This window comes from Trichosurus vulpecula, chromosome 4 (genome assembly GCF_011100635.1).
Source record: "Trichosurus vulpecula isolate mTriVul1 chromosome 4, mTriVul1.pri, whole genome shotgun sequence".
Lineage (NCBI taxonomy): Eukaryota > Metazoa > Chordata > Mammalia > Diprotodontia > Phalangeridae > Trichosurus > Trichosurus vulpecula.
Genome location: NC_050576.1, coordinates 384,874,610 through 384,891,489, shown reverse-complemented (window position 1 = coordinate 384,891,489; position 16,880 = coordinate 384,874,610). Strand labels below are relative to the sequence as shown.

The 16,880-nt window shown below is 33.6% G+C and overlaps 1 protein-coding gene across 1 annotated transcript in view; it reads right to left on the bottom strand.

The window, feature by feature from the left end:
- The window catches only part of MYO16 (myosin XVI), a 675,300-nt gene that overhangs the window by 259,828 nt on the left and 398,592 nt on the right, over positions 1–16,880 (bottom strand). The window contains exon 20 of the mRNA XM_036754583.1: positions 10,654–10,726. Coding sequence (XP_036610478.1) covers positions 10,654–10,726 — 73 coding nt within the window. The remainder of the gene's footprint in view (positions 1–10,653; positions 10,727–16,880) is intronic.

Genomic DNA, 16,880 nt, shown 5'->3' with positions numbered 1-16,880 from the left:
CATTAACAGAAATGGCATAAGGGGTTCAAGAATAGCCCAATTTTTGAAGTAATTTTGCTCTTACTAGATGCTATGCTTATAGCCAGAATAGCTATACTCAAACAATCATTGGTACTTTTTTAGGGTAACTTAAGATAGGCAGTTAAGCCTTTTCTAGTATGAAAATTCAGAAAGGCAGACATACAGCATTCTATCAATTTGTGCTTTTAGACAAACAGGAAACAAGAATTTATTAAGTACCTACTATATGCCGGGTTCTGTGCTAAGCATTATACAAATGTTATTATACTTGATCCTCATATAGGTGCTACTACAATCCCTATTTTACAATTAGGGAAACTGAGGCACACAGCAGTTAAGGTCGAACAACTAGTAACTTTAAGGCTAGACTGGATCTGAACTCAAGACTTCCTGACTCCCAAACCAATTCTCTATACACTGTACCAACTAGTTGCCCTAGAGTAATAGCACTTTAAAAATTAGTGCCATGTAGTCTGTATTTTTTTCTTTTAATATTTCAGTTAAGCTAGGGCTTGTTCTGTGACACGTTCGTTGTATGTTGGTCATCCAAATCTTCAGAATGTCTTTAACATCCCCTATCCCAGGTATGTCTTTGTTGATAATATGATTCACTGCTATATAAGAGCACCAGGAGAATTTTAGTGTTAAAAAAGATGGCTTTCTGTTGTGGTCAGAAGCTTGAAGTAATCGTAAGTATCCTACAATTCCCCAAATGAAATATAACTCCCTTCCACTTTTTAGGTAGTTCTAGTGCAGTTTTTTAAACATCTAGAATGAATGTCCAAGATAAAGGTGCTAATGGTGCATCAACAGGGTTCCTGTAAACTGATTTTCTTAATTTGGGCAATAAGTGTTTTTCTTCCAAATTGATGTTTTACTAATTTTAAAAATCACTTCTATTGAAAGTTTATGAATTTTGCTAAAAAGATTTGTACCATTCTAGGGCTTAGTGCTAGGAGCATTCAAAGAACTGAGGTTCCCTATCTATTGATTTCCCTATTGGTTTCTGTATCTATTGATAGGGAAATATTTTATTTAGACTTTGCTGAGGATAACTTCCATGACTATTCAAGAACTCCAGTGACTTCCTATGCAACAACTCCAGTAACCTCCTAGTGCCTCTACAATAAGATATTAATTCTTTTTTTCTTTTAGTCTTTCACACTCTAGCTAACCGCATTATATATCACTCCTTTTCCTACACTAGCCTTCACTATGTTCCTTATACGTGGTGTTACATCTCCTCTTTCCATACCTCAGCACTGACTGACCACCATCCTTGATATATGCTCCTTACCTTCTTTCTCAAATAATCTGTATCTTCCTTTAAGATGCAGGTTAAGCTCTACCTTCTCTGGAAAAACCTTTCCTGATTCCCCAAAATTGGAATGTTCACTTTTCTAATTATTTGATGTTTAATGATCTTGTAGTTATTGTGGATTTATTCTGTATATACTTTCATATGTACATGCAATCTCCACTGACAGATTATGAACTCTTTTTGAATAGGGATTCTCTCTCTCTCTCTCTCTCTCTGTCTGTCTGTCTGTCTGTCTGTCTCTGTCTCTCTCTCTCTCTCTTGTATTTAGAGCCCCAGCACCTAGCACAAAGTCAGGCATATAGTAGCTCCTAATTAGTGTTTGTTGATTGATTCATCATTTCCATCCTCCTACAATCTTCTTCTCTTTGAAATATCTTCCATATTTAATCAGGTCCATTTATTCTTCTGACTATTAAAAGTTAAGTTCTATTGCCACTATCATCACATAGCACACTGGGTAATTAGAAAATAAAGTCCAAATGTAGTAGTTAAATTGTCATCATTAATGAGAATACATCATTTAGGAAATGCTGACAGAACTGTTCTATTTCACATCTGTTTGTTCCCTTGGTTTTATCTAAAATCTTATCTGATTTGGTTTAGTTGGGTCACACAGCAGATAGTTTTTTTTAATCTAATGAAAACCACATTAACCATCTACTACAAGACTGCATCATGCTAGAAACTGTGGAAATGAAGGTAAAGTGAAAAATGTTTCCTGATATCTAGGAGCTTGTATTAAGAAGGATACAACATTCATGAGTAAGCATATAAATGATAATTTGAGTAGGTATAGTTCAGTAATAACTGGAGGGAAGGAGAGCGAGATCATCAAAGTCCTCTTGTAGGACATGGCACATGAGCCAAATCTTGAAGTGATTTTGGTATTCTAAAAGGAAACATTTTGCTGTTGAGTTGATTGCCCATAATCTTTCACTATCACCCTGAACAACATTTTGAAAATAATACTGCATTCTAAACCAATGCTGTCCTTGGCAGTGTTGTCTCTCTGCTTGGTAGGGAAATCAGGCATTAGCTAATGGGACCTGTTTTAGTCTTCTTTTGGCCTCTTTTTTGTGTTAACTATATATGTTAATAAAACTTTTCTAAGAAATAGTGAAAATGAGTCAGAGTCTTTTTTCTTTTATCCATTTTTCATTTTTCTGTCAAAAACATATCTAAACAGATGAGTTGAATCTTTTTGTTAACTCTATGCAGTATCTTACACTTTTTAAATTTGTTGTTATTTATGGCCTATTTGTCAAACAGCTGGAAATCTAACAACCCATCACCAGCTAATCCTAAAATGTTTGCTAGATGGGTAACTAGATATTTCCTATCTACAAAAAACAAATCTAATTCTGTATGTGAATGTTTTTGTGCAATGCTTTCCACATCTACCTTCCCAAATGCTTCTTGAATAAAGAGCATTCACGACATATAAGTGTGAAACTGCTAATTAACCTACATTTCTTTAGTCTAATTTATTTCTTCAATGAGAACGAGTCATTCATTTACTCACTCATTCACTCATTCATTCATTCAGCAAGCACTCACTGTGTGCCAATAACACATGCTAAATGCTATGGAAGACAAAAAATATAGGCCCTGCCTTTAAGACCTCTAATTTTTCAAAACATTTTCATTATCCTTTCCTGTGAACATCTTCACATTGAAGTTATCAAATTTCAAGGGACATATTGCCTTCAAACTTGGCATATCTTGTCAGGGCCTTCACAGGACATTGTTCTTCATCTCTTCTCTACAACAGATGGTGGTGTATATTATTATCTTCATAGATCTGCTCACACTTACAGTAATAATACAAGGTAAGTATTCCATGAAATGACATGTCTTGTGCCTTTGGGCATATAAAACCTTTATTTTATTCTTGCAGAAAAAAATCATGAGTTGTCTTTCTGCATAGCTGCAATTTTTTTCCCTTTTCAGGAAGAGTTAGACTGTCAATGTAGATATGTTTCAAATCTTGCATTCATGTGTCAGCTTGTTTATTGTACAAATATCTCACATGAAGAAGACAAAGAACTAAGTGAATAATTTTATATATTATGAAAAACTGTTTAATTATTAACAAGCTGTGCCCTTTTTTCCATATTCTTCCATCATCACCATGGAAGTGAAAGAGAACTGAGAGGACTAAGAGTCATATTATTTTTATATTTATTATTATATTTATATACATATTACATATTATATGCATACACATATATAATGTATAATATGTATATACATTATATATATACATATAAATACATATTATATTCATCCATTCTCACATTCACTCCAGATTATTCATTGAACAGCCAAATTTCTGGTGACAGACTCAACATACTTTGGCTGGTCCATGGATAGCAAAAATAGGTATCTCTTGGGATGCATAATGCCATGGTAGAACCTTCCTGAACTCTCCCTTTCCTAGCATTAGCCTTCAAAGTCTCAGTCACTTTCACACCATTATGAGACAACAGAAGAGAAAACAAAACAAAACAATCTTTAATTTCAATTTGAATATTTAGTTATAGGATCCCCTTATTTTAACATTTGCTTTCATAAATCCCTAACTTATCTTTCAGTCAGAGGCAGCTTTTGAGTCTTCAAATAAGTTCTGACCACCTATCTCTCATTAGTCTTAGCAGGTATGTGGGGTAAACTACAATTAAAAATTAACTTTCTTAATACTTTGCCCTTAAAAAAATTGTCACCTCTTTCTTTCCCCCCTAATCACACTTGGTTTCTCTTAATGTGTTAAGAGCTGTTCTACTCTATTTGCCCATAGGTAATATTCTGAGCATTGGGCCTGGAGTTAGGAAGACTGGAGTTCAAATCTGGCCTCAGGTACTCACTAGGTGTGTGACTCTGGCCAAGTCACTTAACCTCTATCCGACTCAGTTTCCTCAATACAGCATTCCTACCAAATGGAGTTGTTGTGGAGATCAAATGAGATAATATTTGCAAAGCACCTGGCATAGTACCTAGTACATTGTAGGCAGTATGTAAATGCTTACACCCTCCTTCTTCCCTGTCAAAAAATGGAAGGATGATATAAATGCTGTGCCTCCCATGTAGTGCCTCTACCTTTGGATTTTCTTCCTGTATATAATTTTACAGCTTGCTTACCAATTTCCTCAAAAAGTTAGACTTTCCATTCCCCAACTCCCACTGCCCTCTCTCTGTCCCTTTCTTCAACATTTGAAAATTACCAAGTGAAACAGAACTTGGATGGATAGGTTGCTGGACCTGAAGTCAGGAATCCTGGTGTTCAAATCTTCCTTCAGACACTTGGTAGCTATATGATAATAGGTAAGTCACTTAACCTATTTCAGACTCAGTTTCTTCATTATATAATGGGGATAATCATAGGACTTACCTTACAGCATTGCTTTGAGGTGAAAACCAAATAAAATAACATATGTAATGTAATTTGTAAAAATTAAACTGACCTACAAATACTGTTTTTATTGTCATCAGAATCAAATGCAAAATAATGATTATTTCAAATTCAACAATGGGGTATAACAAAAGACTCATGCGATATATTTAAGGAAGAAATTTAAAAATTAAAATTTAATTTAGATATAAACAGAAAACCAAAAATTCAAAATATATCTCTATTATTAGACCTTGACATCATAATGGACATTTAAAATATGGACATCAATTATGTATGTATTTATTCTTACAATCATCACTTTTAGCTCTACTGCTGAGAACATCATAGACTCATCAAACATTTTTGTAGATCTAATTCATTTTATAAGCTCTCTTATGAAGTAGATAAATGAAACTTTGGAATTTTAGAAATTGAATGAAAAATTAAGAAAACAGCTTCTTAATTGTGGGATAAAATGATAGCATTAGTGATGAAAAACCAAAACTTCAGCAGAAACAAATTCTTAAAAGATTTCACTAATTCACTATGTATGTGAATATGTGTGTGTATATATGTATGCTATGTGTGTATATATGTACAAATTTTTTCATACTCCTTTATTCACAATGTTAATTTTTTCTGAATGCTTCATGTTTGTGTGTCACATTACTTATTGATTTTTTCATTCAAAAAAGTGAACTTAAGTCCTTATATTAACCAACATAAAATCCATTAGTATAGTTCTACGAAAATATTATTTAAAGTGCAGTTTCTACTAAAAATAAGAATAATTTTCCATGGCAAAAATTAAAGGCTCATTTTTGTAGAAGAATAGCTTGTTAGATTTCATATATGTTTAATACACCAAAATCTAGTGCTGTGTCCTAGCCCTATCTTTCAGTATCTACTTCTATTTGTAGCTTTCCCTTTCTACCATAGATATAACTAGACACTACTTGTGGCAAATTCAATAACAGGGAAAGGAGTAGATGAGCATGGCAGAGAGATGGGAGGGTGTGCTGGTGAGAAATAGTTTGCTCCAGACCAGTGCTGCCATGATGAGAGAACCTTGGGAATTTCAGTTCATATTTGGGCAAGGGCGCAAGAGACAACGTACAGTACAAGAATGTCTGATAATGGCCCAGGGCTGAAATATCCTCTGCTCCTCTCAATCTTTGGACACCTGTGACTTGGAAAAAAGCCCTAGTTGCTAGTATAAAAGTCCCCTTCAGAAATTGTTCAGAGTGCAGTAGAGGCAATCCCTCTGCTTCTTATAAAGATGCTTTTTATAACTAGGGTATGGGTAGATAACAGTTCTTTTGAGAAAAGATGAGAAGATTGAGTGAATTTCAAACTCAGTAACAATAAAAAGAAAAGCTACATGAAATCTCTCCCTCCCCCAAAATGATATAATCTTAGGTTCCATTGAAAGAGGTATAGTATCTAGAACAATTAGTTCTACCAGATTTTTTTTCCAATTCAGATGTCTGTTCAGTTTAGGGAAACAACATTTTAGTAGAAATTTAACCAACTGGAGAGAATCTATAGGGTGACTATCTATTTGAAGGGACTGGATAAGTTAGAGGATATATAATATAAAAATAAATTGAAAGAACTAGAAATGTTTACCTTAGAAAAGAAAAGACAGAGAGGGCATGATAGATGTCATCTAATATTTGAAAGGCTGTCATCTGAAGAAAGTAAATATTTTTCTTCTTGACTCCAGAGGACTCCAGCCATGAACAAGGCATTGAAATTGCATAGAGGGATATTTGGGTTAAATATAAAGGAAAATATCCTAATAATTGGGGTTATTGAGGAATTTTGTTTTCCTTCACTTGAGGTCTTCCAGTGAAATCTGGATGCTGACTTATATTGGGAATGTATTATAAAGGATTGCTGATTAAGTAGATATTGGACTCAGTGGCCTATAAAGTCCTTTCATATTCTGAAATTCTGTAATTATTTACAATTAAATAATATATTTTCACATATTAAGTCTTACTGTGGCATAAATTATTGTTATAAAGACTCACTTTAAAATTTAAAAACTAACTTTTTCTAGAAATAAGCTTCCTCCTATTAATAGGATTGGGAAAATTCAAAAAAAATATTTTTCTTTGGTTATTTTTCCCTTAAAAATCCCAATGACTATGAAATAGCTAGCTACATAATATTTTAAATTAATTTTAAACTAGTTTCACTTATATTAAAATCATATTACTTACGTATTAACTGTGTCTGTTTCTATAAAAATAAATCTACACTAGGAAACTGCCTTGTCAGAAAGGAATGAAACATTTCTAATAAGAAGATATCCTATTGTGGCTTTTGTTAAAATATCCAGAAAGTGAATTTAATAAATTTGTAGAAAAACTATGTGTTTCTTGGATTTTAGTTTTATTTATCAAATGCATAGCTGTAATGTTTTAAAAATGTACACTTATATCTTTAGTGAACTTATGATTTTAGAAAATATACATGAAATTTGTAGAGAAATTCTAAAAGGAAGAATTTCCTTATTGTTATATGTTTTCTTGCTCAAAGGTTCAGGCAGAGTAGGGGTTCATTTAAGACCATGTGTCTACTTCCCAGTGAATGGAATACAAATACATTAAGCATTTCATGTAACCACAAGCAATTTTGATATATTACAAGCAAAATGAGGCCTCTCTGTAAAGTCCAAGTGGGCATAGACTCTAAGTTCATATCCTCTTTTCCCAGTGTGCCAAGGATGGCATTTGCATAATTAGATCCTTGATGAATGCTTTTGATGACATGGACAATAAAGAAGCCTTGCTATATCACTATAAGATGAGCTCAAACAGGTCAACCAGACATTTTTCTGTCTCCTGATTTTTCCCCCTATGTCTAGGCTTGGTCTAAGTTTAACTGAGCTGTTTTTTGACCTACAGTTCCAGTAAATCTTATTTTTAAGAAAACAACCTGTAAGCAGGGAAATTCTCCAAGTCCTTGTCAACTCTCTTGAAACCAGTTTGGAGGAAGCTTGGGTCAGCAGTAATGAATCATAGTTTTAACTTCTGAGGCACAGGCTTTTGTTTTGACAAACCTTTGACTTTCTCTCTAAATTCCTACAACATCCTGTCAATAGCGGGTTTTACTACATTTCATACCGACAAAGCCTCTATTTCATAAAGATTTGGCTGTCATGTCCAGGGAGAAATTTGTGGATTGTTAGTATACATATAAGTCATTAATGTTTTCTATTGGTGATATAACTGATATCTCTTATCTGGCACTTTTTTTCCTTTTAGATTCTTGTGGGAAAATATGCTTTGAAATGATAAATTCCCACAATTATTTAAAATAATAAAATATTTATATGTTGGCTTATATGAACTTAGGATGGCAACTCAGGGATTCCTTATTTTCCCTCCTATCACTGAAACAAAATTGAGAACCCTATTACATGAAACACCTATGTGGCACAGCAGATAGAACATAGGTTCTGAAGTCAGGAAGACAATTTGAATCCAAGACTCAGATAATTACTGGCTGTTTGATCCTGAGCAAGTCAGTTACTTAACTCAGTTTCCCTATCTACTCAATAGTAATGATAGCAGCTACCACTGAGGTAAGGATCAAATGAGTTAAGATATGAAAAGTGGTTTTGCAAACCTTAAAGAGCTACATAAATCCCAGCTATCCTTATTGTTTCTTGAGATGTGATGGAGGGAATTATGCTTGAGACACAGCAATGGATTCTAGGGTCCTTTAAAACTTCCATGAATAAATCTACAAATCTAGGTGATATTTTGAGTATCTTTTTGGATATAGTTGGAGAGGGTTTATTATCAATTAATTAGGAAATATTTTTTAAAATTCCTAGTACATCACCATTTCCTAATAAAAGGGATGGCTGCTACTCCGTATCTACTTGAAAATAAAGTGAAACGTTGACAGTTATTCTGGTTAATTTAATCCACAAAGAGTGCCAAATTCAGGCTGAAATAATTCATTCTAGAACACAAATTACCTGCTATGACTCTTTCCAATGATTAATCCAATAGCTGTCAAACATCTACTTCATTTGACATTGAGACTGAGAATTGTCTTAAATCTTCAGAGGGTGTGGGGGGTGAGGGGAGGCAGAGATGCACCAGTGAGAGAAGAGGGATTTGGATTAGTATTTTCATTTAGCTGAAACAAATTAACTTTTTACATCAGCACTAATGGACAGATAATGTGATAAAACTACGTAAGGGTGGTGAGATTTGAGGTGGTGTTCCAGAGTAATAGTACTTGCTGTCTACTTAAATCTGTCCCTATTCTAGCCTTTGAAAAGCTTCTGGAGAGGAATAATTATGGAAGAAAAACATACTGAGCTCATTTTCTGAATAGGAAAAGTAAAGAAGGGACAAGGCCATAAATTTTTCTTCTTGCTTTTGGATATTTTTGTTTAGCTCTGTTTATTTGGTTAATTTAGTCAACGAGGAGTGGCAAATTCAGGCAAAAATAATTCACTCTTGATTCATTTTTTTTAAAGAATGAAGTCCTCTTTGAAAAAAAAGGTGATTGTTAGAAGAATAATTTTGGACTGAAACTTAAAAAAATAAATTTGGGGTGAGTTAAGGACTGGGGAGACCCTCAAGTATGTCAGCAACTTAGTCTTCTAAAATATATTACTATATAAAATATTTTAATGGTTTTGGATGCAAATATAGGGATTTGCTAAATCCAGTATGAGTAAGATGGGATTTGGATATTGCTTAAAGAAAGATAATTTATCCTCCTAAATGACTACTACCCACTATTGTGTTTAATAGCAAAGGAAAACTGCTAAGAGCAAGAATTTTTTTTTCATTTCTTAATTTATATGCAACCAGGTCTAGGCTTGAGAATTACTCATAGTTTCATGAAAGTGATGCTCAGGTTTTACTCAGGATTTCTTATTTATTCATTTTTCAGATGAACAAATTATACCTTCTGTTACATAAAACCTCAAACTTCAGCAATAATAAAATTCTTGGTTAATTAAAATATTTTAGCAGCAAGCAAGATGAATAAGGCAATATGAAAACAGCAATAAAGTCACCTTATTCCAATACTAAAATAGGATAAGCTACCTTAAAGGGACATGGTAAATTCTGGGCATTTGAGATCTTTGAATGAGCTCTCTGATACCATGTTAAAGAGGAAAGTCTAAAGACTTACACCTGTCAGAAGTGGGGGCATTGCCTCTTGTGACCAAGGCTACAAACTGTAAATCAGTTTAAACAACTAGTGAGCTCTTCTCTGTTTTGTTATTGGTATTGTTAGAATGTAGGTATCATTAGAAAAGTCAGCTCAAATATAAATCTTATCAGTGTCAGTAGAGGTTAAGTGAGAGGGAATAATATTTGAAAATATATTTTAAATATTAAAATTTAAAATCATTTTAAATAATGTATTTTTAAATAGTAAATAAGGATTTACAAAATATTTTAGGGTTTAAAACATACTTGGCACACATTATCTTGATCCTCATTATAACCCCTAAGTCATAGTACTGTGACTATTATTATTGATATATTTTTTATATGAAAAGCATGAAGTTTAGAGAGGTTTAGAAATGGCTTGCTTATAATCCCATAGCTCATGAAAGCAGATATGAATTCGGGTCCTTTCAGATTCCAGGCATAGTGATCTTTCCTTTGCATCATATTGTCTTCCTTCCTTCCTTCCTTCCTTCCTCCCTTCCTTCCTTCCTTCCTTCCTTCCTTCCTTCAGTAGTATTTGTAATAGTAGTAGCAACAGCAGAAGTTTTTGAAAGGCATCTTGGCAGAAAGTAAACTACATATTTTAAACATGTTTTTCTCATCCAAAGATTATATGACTTCTTTTTGTGCCCCAAAAGGTCAAAATTGAATTACCTAAAACATAATTTAGGTGAATATGTCTTTCAAATAATGCTACTTACTTGTTCAAATTCATTCTTCTGAAATTCCTCAAAACCGAAGATGTCCAATATTCCAATTTCCAATGTCTGCACACTGAAACAGTAAAATTGAATGCATGGATATGATTTCTTAAATTTTTTTACTACACTCTGAATCTCCCCCTTTTATGAGTACTACTTTAGTCACTTATATTACCACGAATTTTCACTAAAGGAAAATTGGCAAATATGCTTTCTGTTTGCAAGGAATATCTATCCATCCATCCATCTATCTATCTATTTATGTATATATATATATATATATATATATATATATATGTATATATATATATATATATATCATAGGCAATAGTGATGTTTTGTCATAGAAATAGGATTCAATTGGCTAAGCCCATTCTTTGGTTGAGCTTTGTTTTAAGGCATTTTTACTGTCAAGTTAGGGATTTGCTACCAGATAATATTGGTGACTTTTCTATATTTAATAGGTCAGAATACCTTTATGACACAAACAAATAATAAATAATATAATTCAAGATACACTTGGCTATTCTCTGTGAATTGAATAAGTAAATATCTCTATGAAGAGAATGATGAAGAATTACACTTTGGAACAAAATTTAAACACATTTTATTGATGTTAGAAATACCATGATATAGTTATGGGTCAGGGGATAGAGGAAGGTTGTTCCCCAAAGATTGCCCCCTTTTCTCCTTCTCTTTATCTTTTGCCCCCTCTCCTCACATGCTAAACAACCAGGGGTAATATGTTTTACAGGCTTGTCTGTAGTGAATGTTTTCCATTAAAAATGAAAATTTCAAAATGAAAAATTGAAATATATAATCTGAAAAATATAATATTTTTAGATCACTATTAAAAAGAATATATTCGTTTCTTTAAATCTGGACTCTGCCAGAAAATCTGGGAAGTATGGAACCATGTGGTTGAAATGAGTCAGTCATACAGAGCCTTTAGTCCTGGCTCTGCCATTAACTTGCCCAGTTAGCCTTGGGAAAATTATATTTTTGACCTCAGTTTCCTCATCTGTAAAATGAGGCTTAATTAGAATCTCTCTAACCTTCTTTTCAACTTTAGAGCCAGAATTATTTTAAATACAACAGTCTTTGGGTGCTTGCTTTGGTGTATCAAGAGCTGATAACTTTAATATTTCTGTTATAATTTGTGCTTTATTTTCCTGGATCCAAGTTTCTCCTCCTTTCTATATAGCAATGACAGTCTTTGTTCTCCTCCTTCCATGGCTATTCTGACTCAAAGTGAAAATTTCCTCCCCTAATACTGCATCTTTGTAGTCAGCCCTTGCTTCATGATTCATTTTTCTTTTTTATTTCTTCAGTCACATTCTCTGAAATCTGGACATTGCCACAATTCTGACATATTTCCTTTATAAGTCAATCTTGACACTTCCCAGCAGGCATAAAGGTTTTCTTAAAATAAGGACCAGCTAAAAGCTGATTTTCTGTGAATCTACCTATTTTTTTTAAAACAAAATGCATTTTTAAAGAGGTCAAAGTTTAAAAAAACATTTTAAAACTTAGTAGAACTTGAAGAACATAGAACACAAAATTTTAAATGCACAGAATACTAACATACTCACAGCAACTTAGAAAATAAGGTTAATGTACAGATGGCAAAGAAGACTACTATGGCCTTAAAAAAATTGTGTATATTTTGTGAGTTTGAGGTTGTGGTTTGTTTATTCTTAAAGCTGTCTATTAGGACAGAGATTGTGGCAAAGACAGTGAGTTTGTAAGTTGTGAAGTACGAACAGAAACAGGAGCATCAATGAAACAGGTTTAAAATGCGAAGACGTTTATGGTGGCAAAGAACTGTTTCATGGGTAAATTGAGGAATGGTTAACCAAATTATGGCATATGAATATAATAGAACTCTATTGAGAAATAAGAAATTAGGAGAGATTGAGAGAGAGAGACCTGCAAAGATATATGTGAACTGGTGCATTGATGTGAGCAGAAGCAAAACTACAAGTTAAAATATAATATTAATTTTGTAAAAACTAACTATTATCAATGATTTAAAGAAGTCTGGTAAAAGGAATCTCAGCCATGATTTTAGATAATTAATGAACAATATTGCCTACCTCCATGACAGAGAGATGATGGACTAATATACAGAATAAGAAACATATTTTTGGACATCGTCAATGTGAATTTTTTTGATTGACTATGCTTATATTATGCTATGATTTGTTTAGTCTTCCTTTTCCTTCTTTCTTTTTTCCTTCTTCCCCTTTTATTTAGTGGAAGAGATGGCAGGAAGAAAACAATTAATGATTGATAGTTGTAAAAAAAGATAAAAATTGACAGAAAAACAAAAAAGAAGTATAGGAGAGGACACAAGCAAACAGGGCAATTTTGTTACTACATTGTTAAATTCAATAACATTTCTTTAAAAAATAACTACATAACAGAAATTTATCATTTCTTCTGCTATCCTCTTTCTTAGTCTTTTTTGTAGATCCATATATTTCTTTTCATTGGTGATTGTTAATATCACAATAAGAAAATTTTTAAAGGTGAATTGAGAGTGAATTTGAATCCAGCAGACCTAGTGAATGACAAATTAGCACTTCTATAATATTCTCCAGAGACTATTTCAGTGACTCAAGATCCATACAGATAATGAAAAAGAGAGAACCATGAGATTTTCCTCTTAGAGGCTCTATCCTTATGTTAAAAATTATATTTGGTTGCAAAATAAAAAATTTTACTTTGGTCCAGCTAATAATGATAAAAAATCATCCTTAGAATATAGAAGATAAAAAGAAACTACATTGGGAGGGGGAAAAATATATGTAAAGAATTTTAAAGACGCAGTTTATAACTACTGGCAGATGCCTAATGTATTCCTTTTTTGTCTATTTCATCATTTATGATCAAATGAAATATGTTCCTGTGCTACTACAGCAGCAATCTTGGCAGGCCAGTTACAGAAACTTTTAGCCAGCGGATGCCCATTCTGTTGAGTACTCAGCATTATTGTCATTCCTTTTTATTGATATCTAGACTCCTATCATACAGACATTTAACTTAACATTCAATTTCTGGCAAGGAGGTTCAGAGGTCTTTCAGTCATCTAGAATTCAATCCTATAGGCAAAATTAACTTTATTAATGTGATAATCTGCTTCAGGCTACTTTCTCCTTTAAAATTCTCCTGAGAGATCCCCTGAGAGTTAACAAAATTTTCTAATTAGCATTTGCTTGTTAGCAAAATAGAATGGCTTTTTTATTCTTGGTGTCAGAAGAAGTGTAGCACCTGACCCAGAAAATAGGAACCTGATTCCATCTGTACCCAAGTGTTTCTGGCTTCATCCTGGAAGTAATCTAAATTATGTGGCACTTGCATTAAAAACATTAACAATTTCAATTTAAAGGGGGTCACTTGATTCACAAGTCTGGTTGGGCACTGTCATCCTCAGTCCAGGACCCTGTGGAGCATAGATTCGCATATTCAGGCCACACCCCTGAGCAGCTTGGTGGTACAATAGATAGGGGCTGAGCCTGAAGTCAGTAAAATCTGAACTCAAATTTAAAGTCAGGTATTTACTAGTGACTCGGAGTAACTCCCAACCTCTTTCTGCCTCACTTTTCTCAATGGTAAACTGTGGATAATAATAACATTTACCTCCTAGTGTTTTGTGTGGTTCATGAAGTGCTATATAAATGTTGGCTTTTATCCAAAGACATACACCATAACTTATACTTTTAAAATATATAATTTTCACTATTTCTTAGGCAGTATTACCCTATTCATCATAAGTTGTATTAATGACATTGAAATAAATATATGCATTATTGCCAGAAAAACTATAGATGAGATCAACCAGCTTAACATGCATAGAAAAAGAAAAGAAGGAAAGGAAGAAAGAAAGAAAGAAAGAAAGAAAGAAAGAAAGAAAGAAAGAGAAAGAAAGAAAGAAAGAAAGAAAGAAAGAAAGAAAGAAAGAAAGAAAGAAAGAAAGAAAGAAAGAAAGAAAGAAAGAAAGAAGAAAAAGAAGGAAGGAAGGAAAGAAAGAAGGAAGGAAGGTGGGAAGGGAGGGAGGGAAGAAGCAAGAAAGGAGGGAGGGGAGGGAGGAGGGAGGGAGGGAGGATAGAACAAAGGAAAGAAGGAATCTATAAGTGATCTGGGGCATTAGGGTCAAGGGGTTCCACTTGTAAGACCTGAGTTTCCTCATTTGGAACATGATAATATTAGGTTTATTGACCTCTGAAGTCACTTTCAACTCCTATTATCCCATGAGGTCATGATCTCAATGCACCTTGAACTTTGCAAGAACAAAGAACTCTGACAGCACAATCAAGATAGCTCTTGTAACATTCATGTTAATTCCAACTGGAGAGAATTCTTCTCAGTAAACAATAAACAATCAAAACAATAAAAGGGTTACCAATGAAAACAAAAGGAAATAAAATTATACTGTGTAGGTGACTGCACAGGAAAGAGTTCTTGCAACACGACTGAATTGTGCCAATATGGCTTTGGTGAGATCTTCTAAGGCAATAGTAAGTCTAAGTCAGAGGCTAGGCCTAGGTCTAGGAATGATGGGGCAAGTATTCCAAGTGAGAGGGTAAATCAAATAAAATGCCCACAAAATCTGCCTTGTTAAATTATAAAAGACTGTAAAAATGATTTACAAGTACTGTCACTTTTTAAATAAGGTACTAGAATCTCTAAGCCTAATAAGGTAGCAGTGTAGTATCTATGTATTTATCTATCTATCATCTATCTATTTATCTATCTCTCTAATCTAATAAATCAGGGAAATTCACACCAGACTATTCCATTAATGCAGAGCTCAATGAAGGAGGTATAGTTTCCTGTAATATATAAGGACATCAAAGTAACATTTGGGAAGATGTCAGTACTGAAGAAAAAATGCTTGGGTAGCCCAAAGGCCTTGGATAACAAAATAAAGGCAGATTTGAACAGAGCCTTCAGAGCCTTGAGTGAGTTTTGTTGCTAATGCTATTAGTAGAGTCTTTTTCACTTATGATTGTGACTCATAGATTTCTTCCAACTTCAGCGTCCTTGCTTATTAGGCTACCACCTGCTGCCCTATGAAAGCAGGATAAAAAACTCCTTGAATCCATTTTTTAATTTAAATTTATTTTTTGAGAGGGGTTTGTTTGTTTTTATTGCCTATGGCTTTGGTCTTAATAATAAAAAGGCAGAGGTAACCCTATCTCATCTTCTCCTCCCACCCCCTCAACAGCCATCTGGACATATGAATCAGAAAGAGAAGCAGGAGGAAAGATATTCAGTTGTCAATATCCTGTGTCATACAGGGGAATGATGTTCTGCTGCCAGAGTACACATTCAAAGAAAAAAAATTACCCTGGGCATGAATGCCTTTTGCAAAATTAAAATCTCCCCAAGTTCAGATTTCTAGAGGAAATGTAGTGGCTGTGCCTGTCTCCATCAGATTTATGCTTCTCATCACAAAGCAAGTGATTAATTCTTATTCAACACATCATGTAATAAAAGATGGGAGCTACATATATGCTGCTAAGTTTAGTATACTGCAGAATCTTATTTGGGCTATCATTTCCTAAGTGGCAAATATGAGACTGAGGAGATAGCTAAAAGTAGCATATTTTAATGCCATCTGCAAGGTAATTTTAATGTCAACCTGGTTTGGGGAACCAATGCCTGCACTATTTAGATGGAATATGCCCCAGAGATCTGTCTTAACTTGAACCCCTAAGCAGCTGGGATTCATTGAAAGTCTCATTTTAAAAGGACAGCGATGATAGTGGAGATCTAAGAGAAGCCAAATATGAGAGTAAGCTCCCTGAAGACAGTGAATGTTTTATCATTTTCTCTGAATCTAACCCCTCAGAGGATTCAGTCTCAATTACTTGGGACAAGCAATCACTTTAATATGGTTTCATTCAGTGACAGCAATGTTCACACATCTGTGTTTCTATTGACAGTAAGCTGAATTGGAATGCCTGACTTTGGCCAGATAGAACTGAATTGTGATGTTTCCCCACCTTTAGTTAGTTCTCTGTAATTTGACTGCTACATTTTGTGTCATAAATGTTTCATTACTCTTCTTTGTTGTATTTTTAATTCTGTAGTTGTTAAGAATGGATATTACTTTTAGGAAAGATGAAAAAGTTGTACTTCTGTAAAAAAAAACACTTCAAAAACTATTGGACACATTTGTAGCCTCCTTTGCTGTGGGTGATTTCAAGTACCAGTCAAGT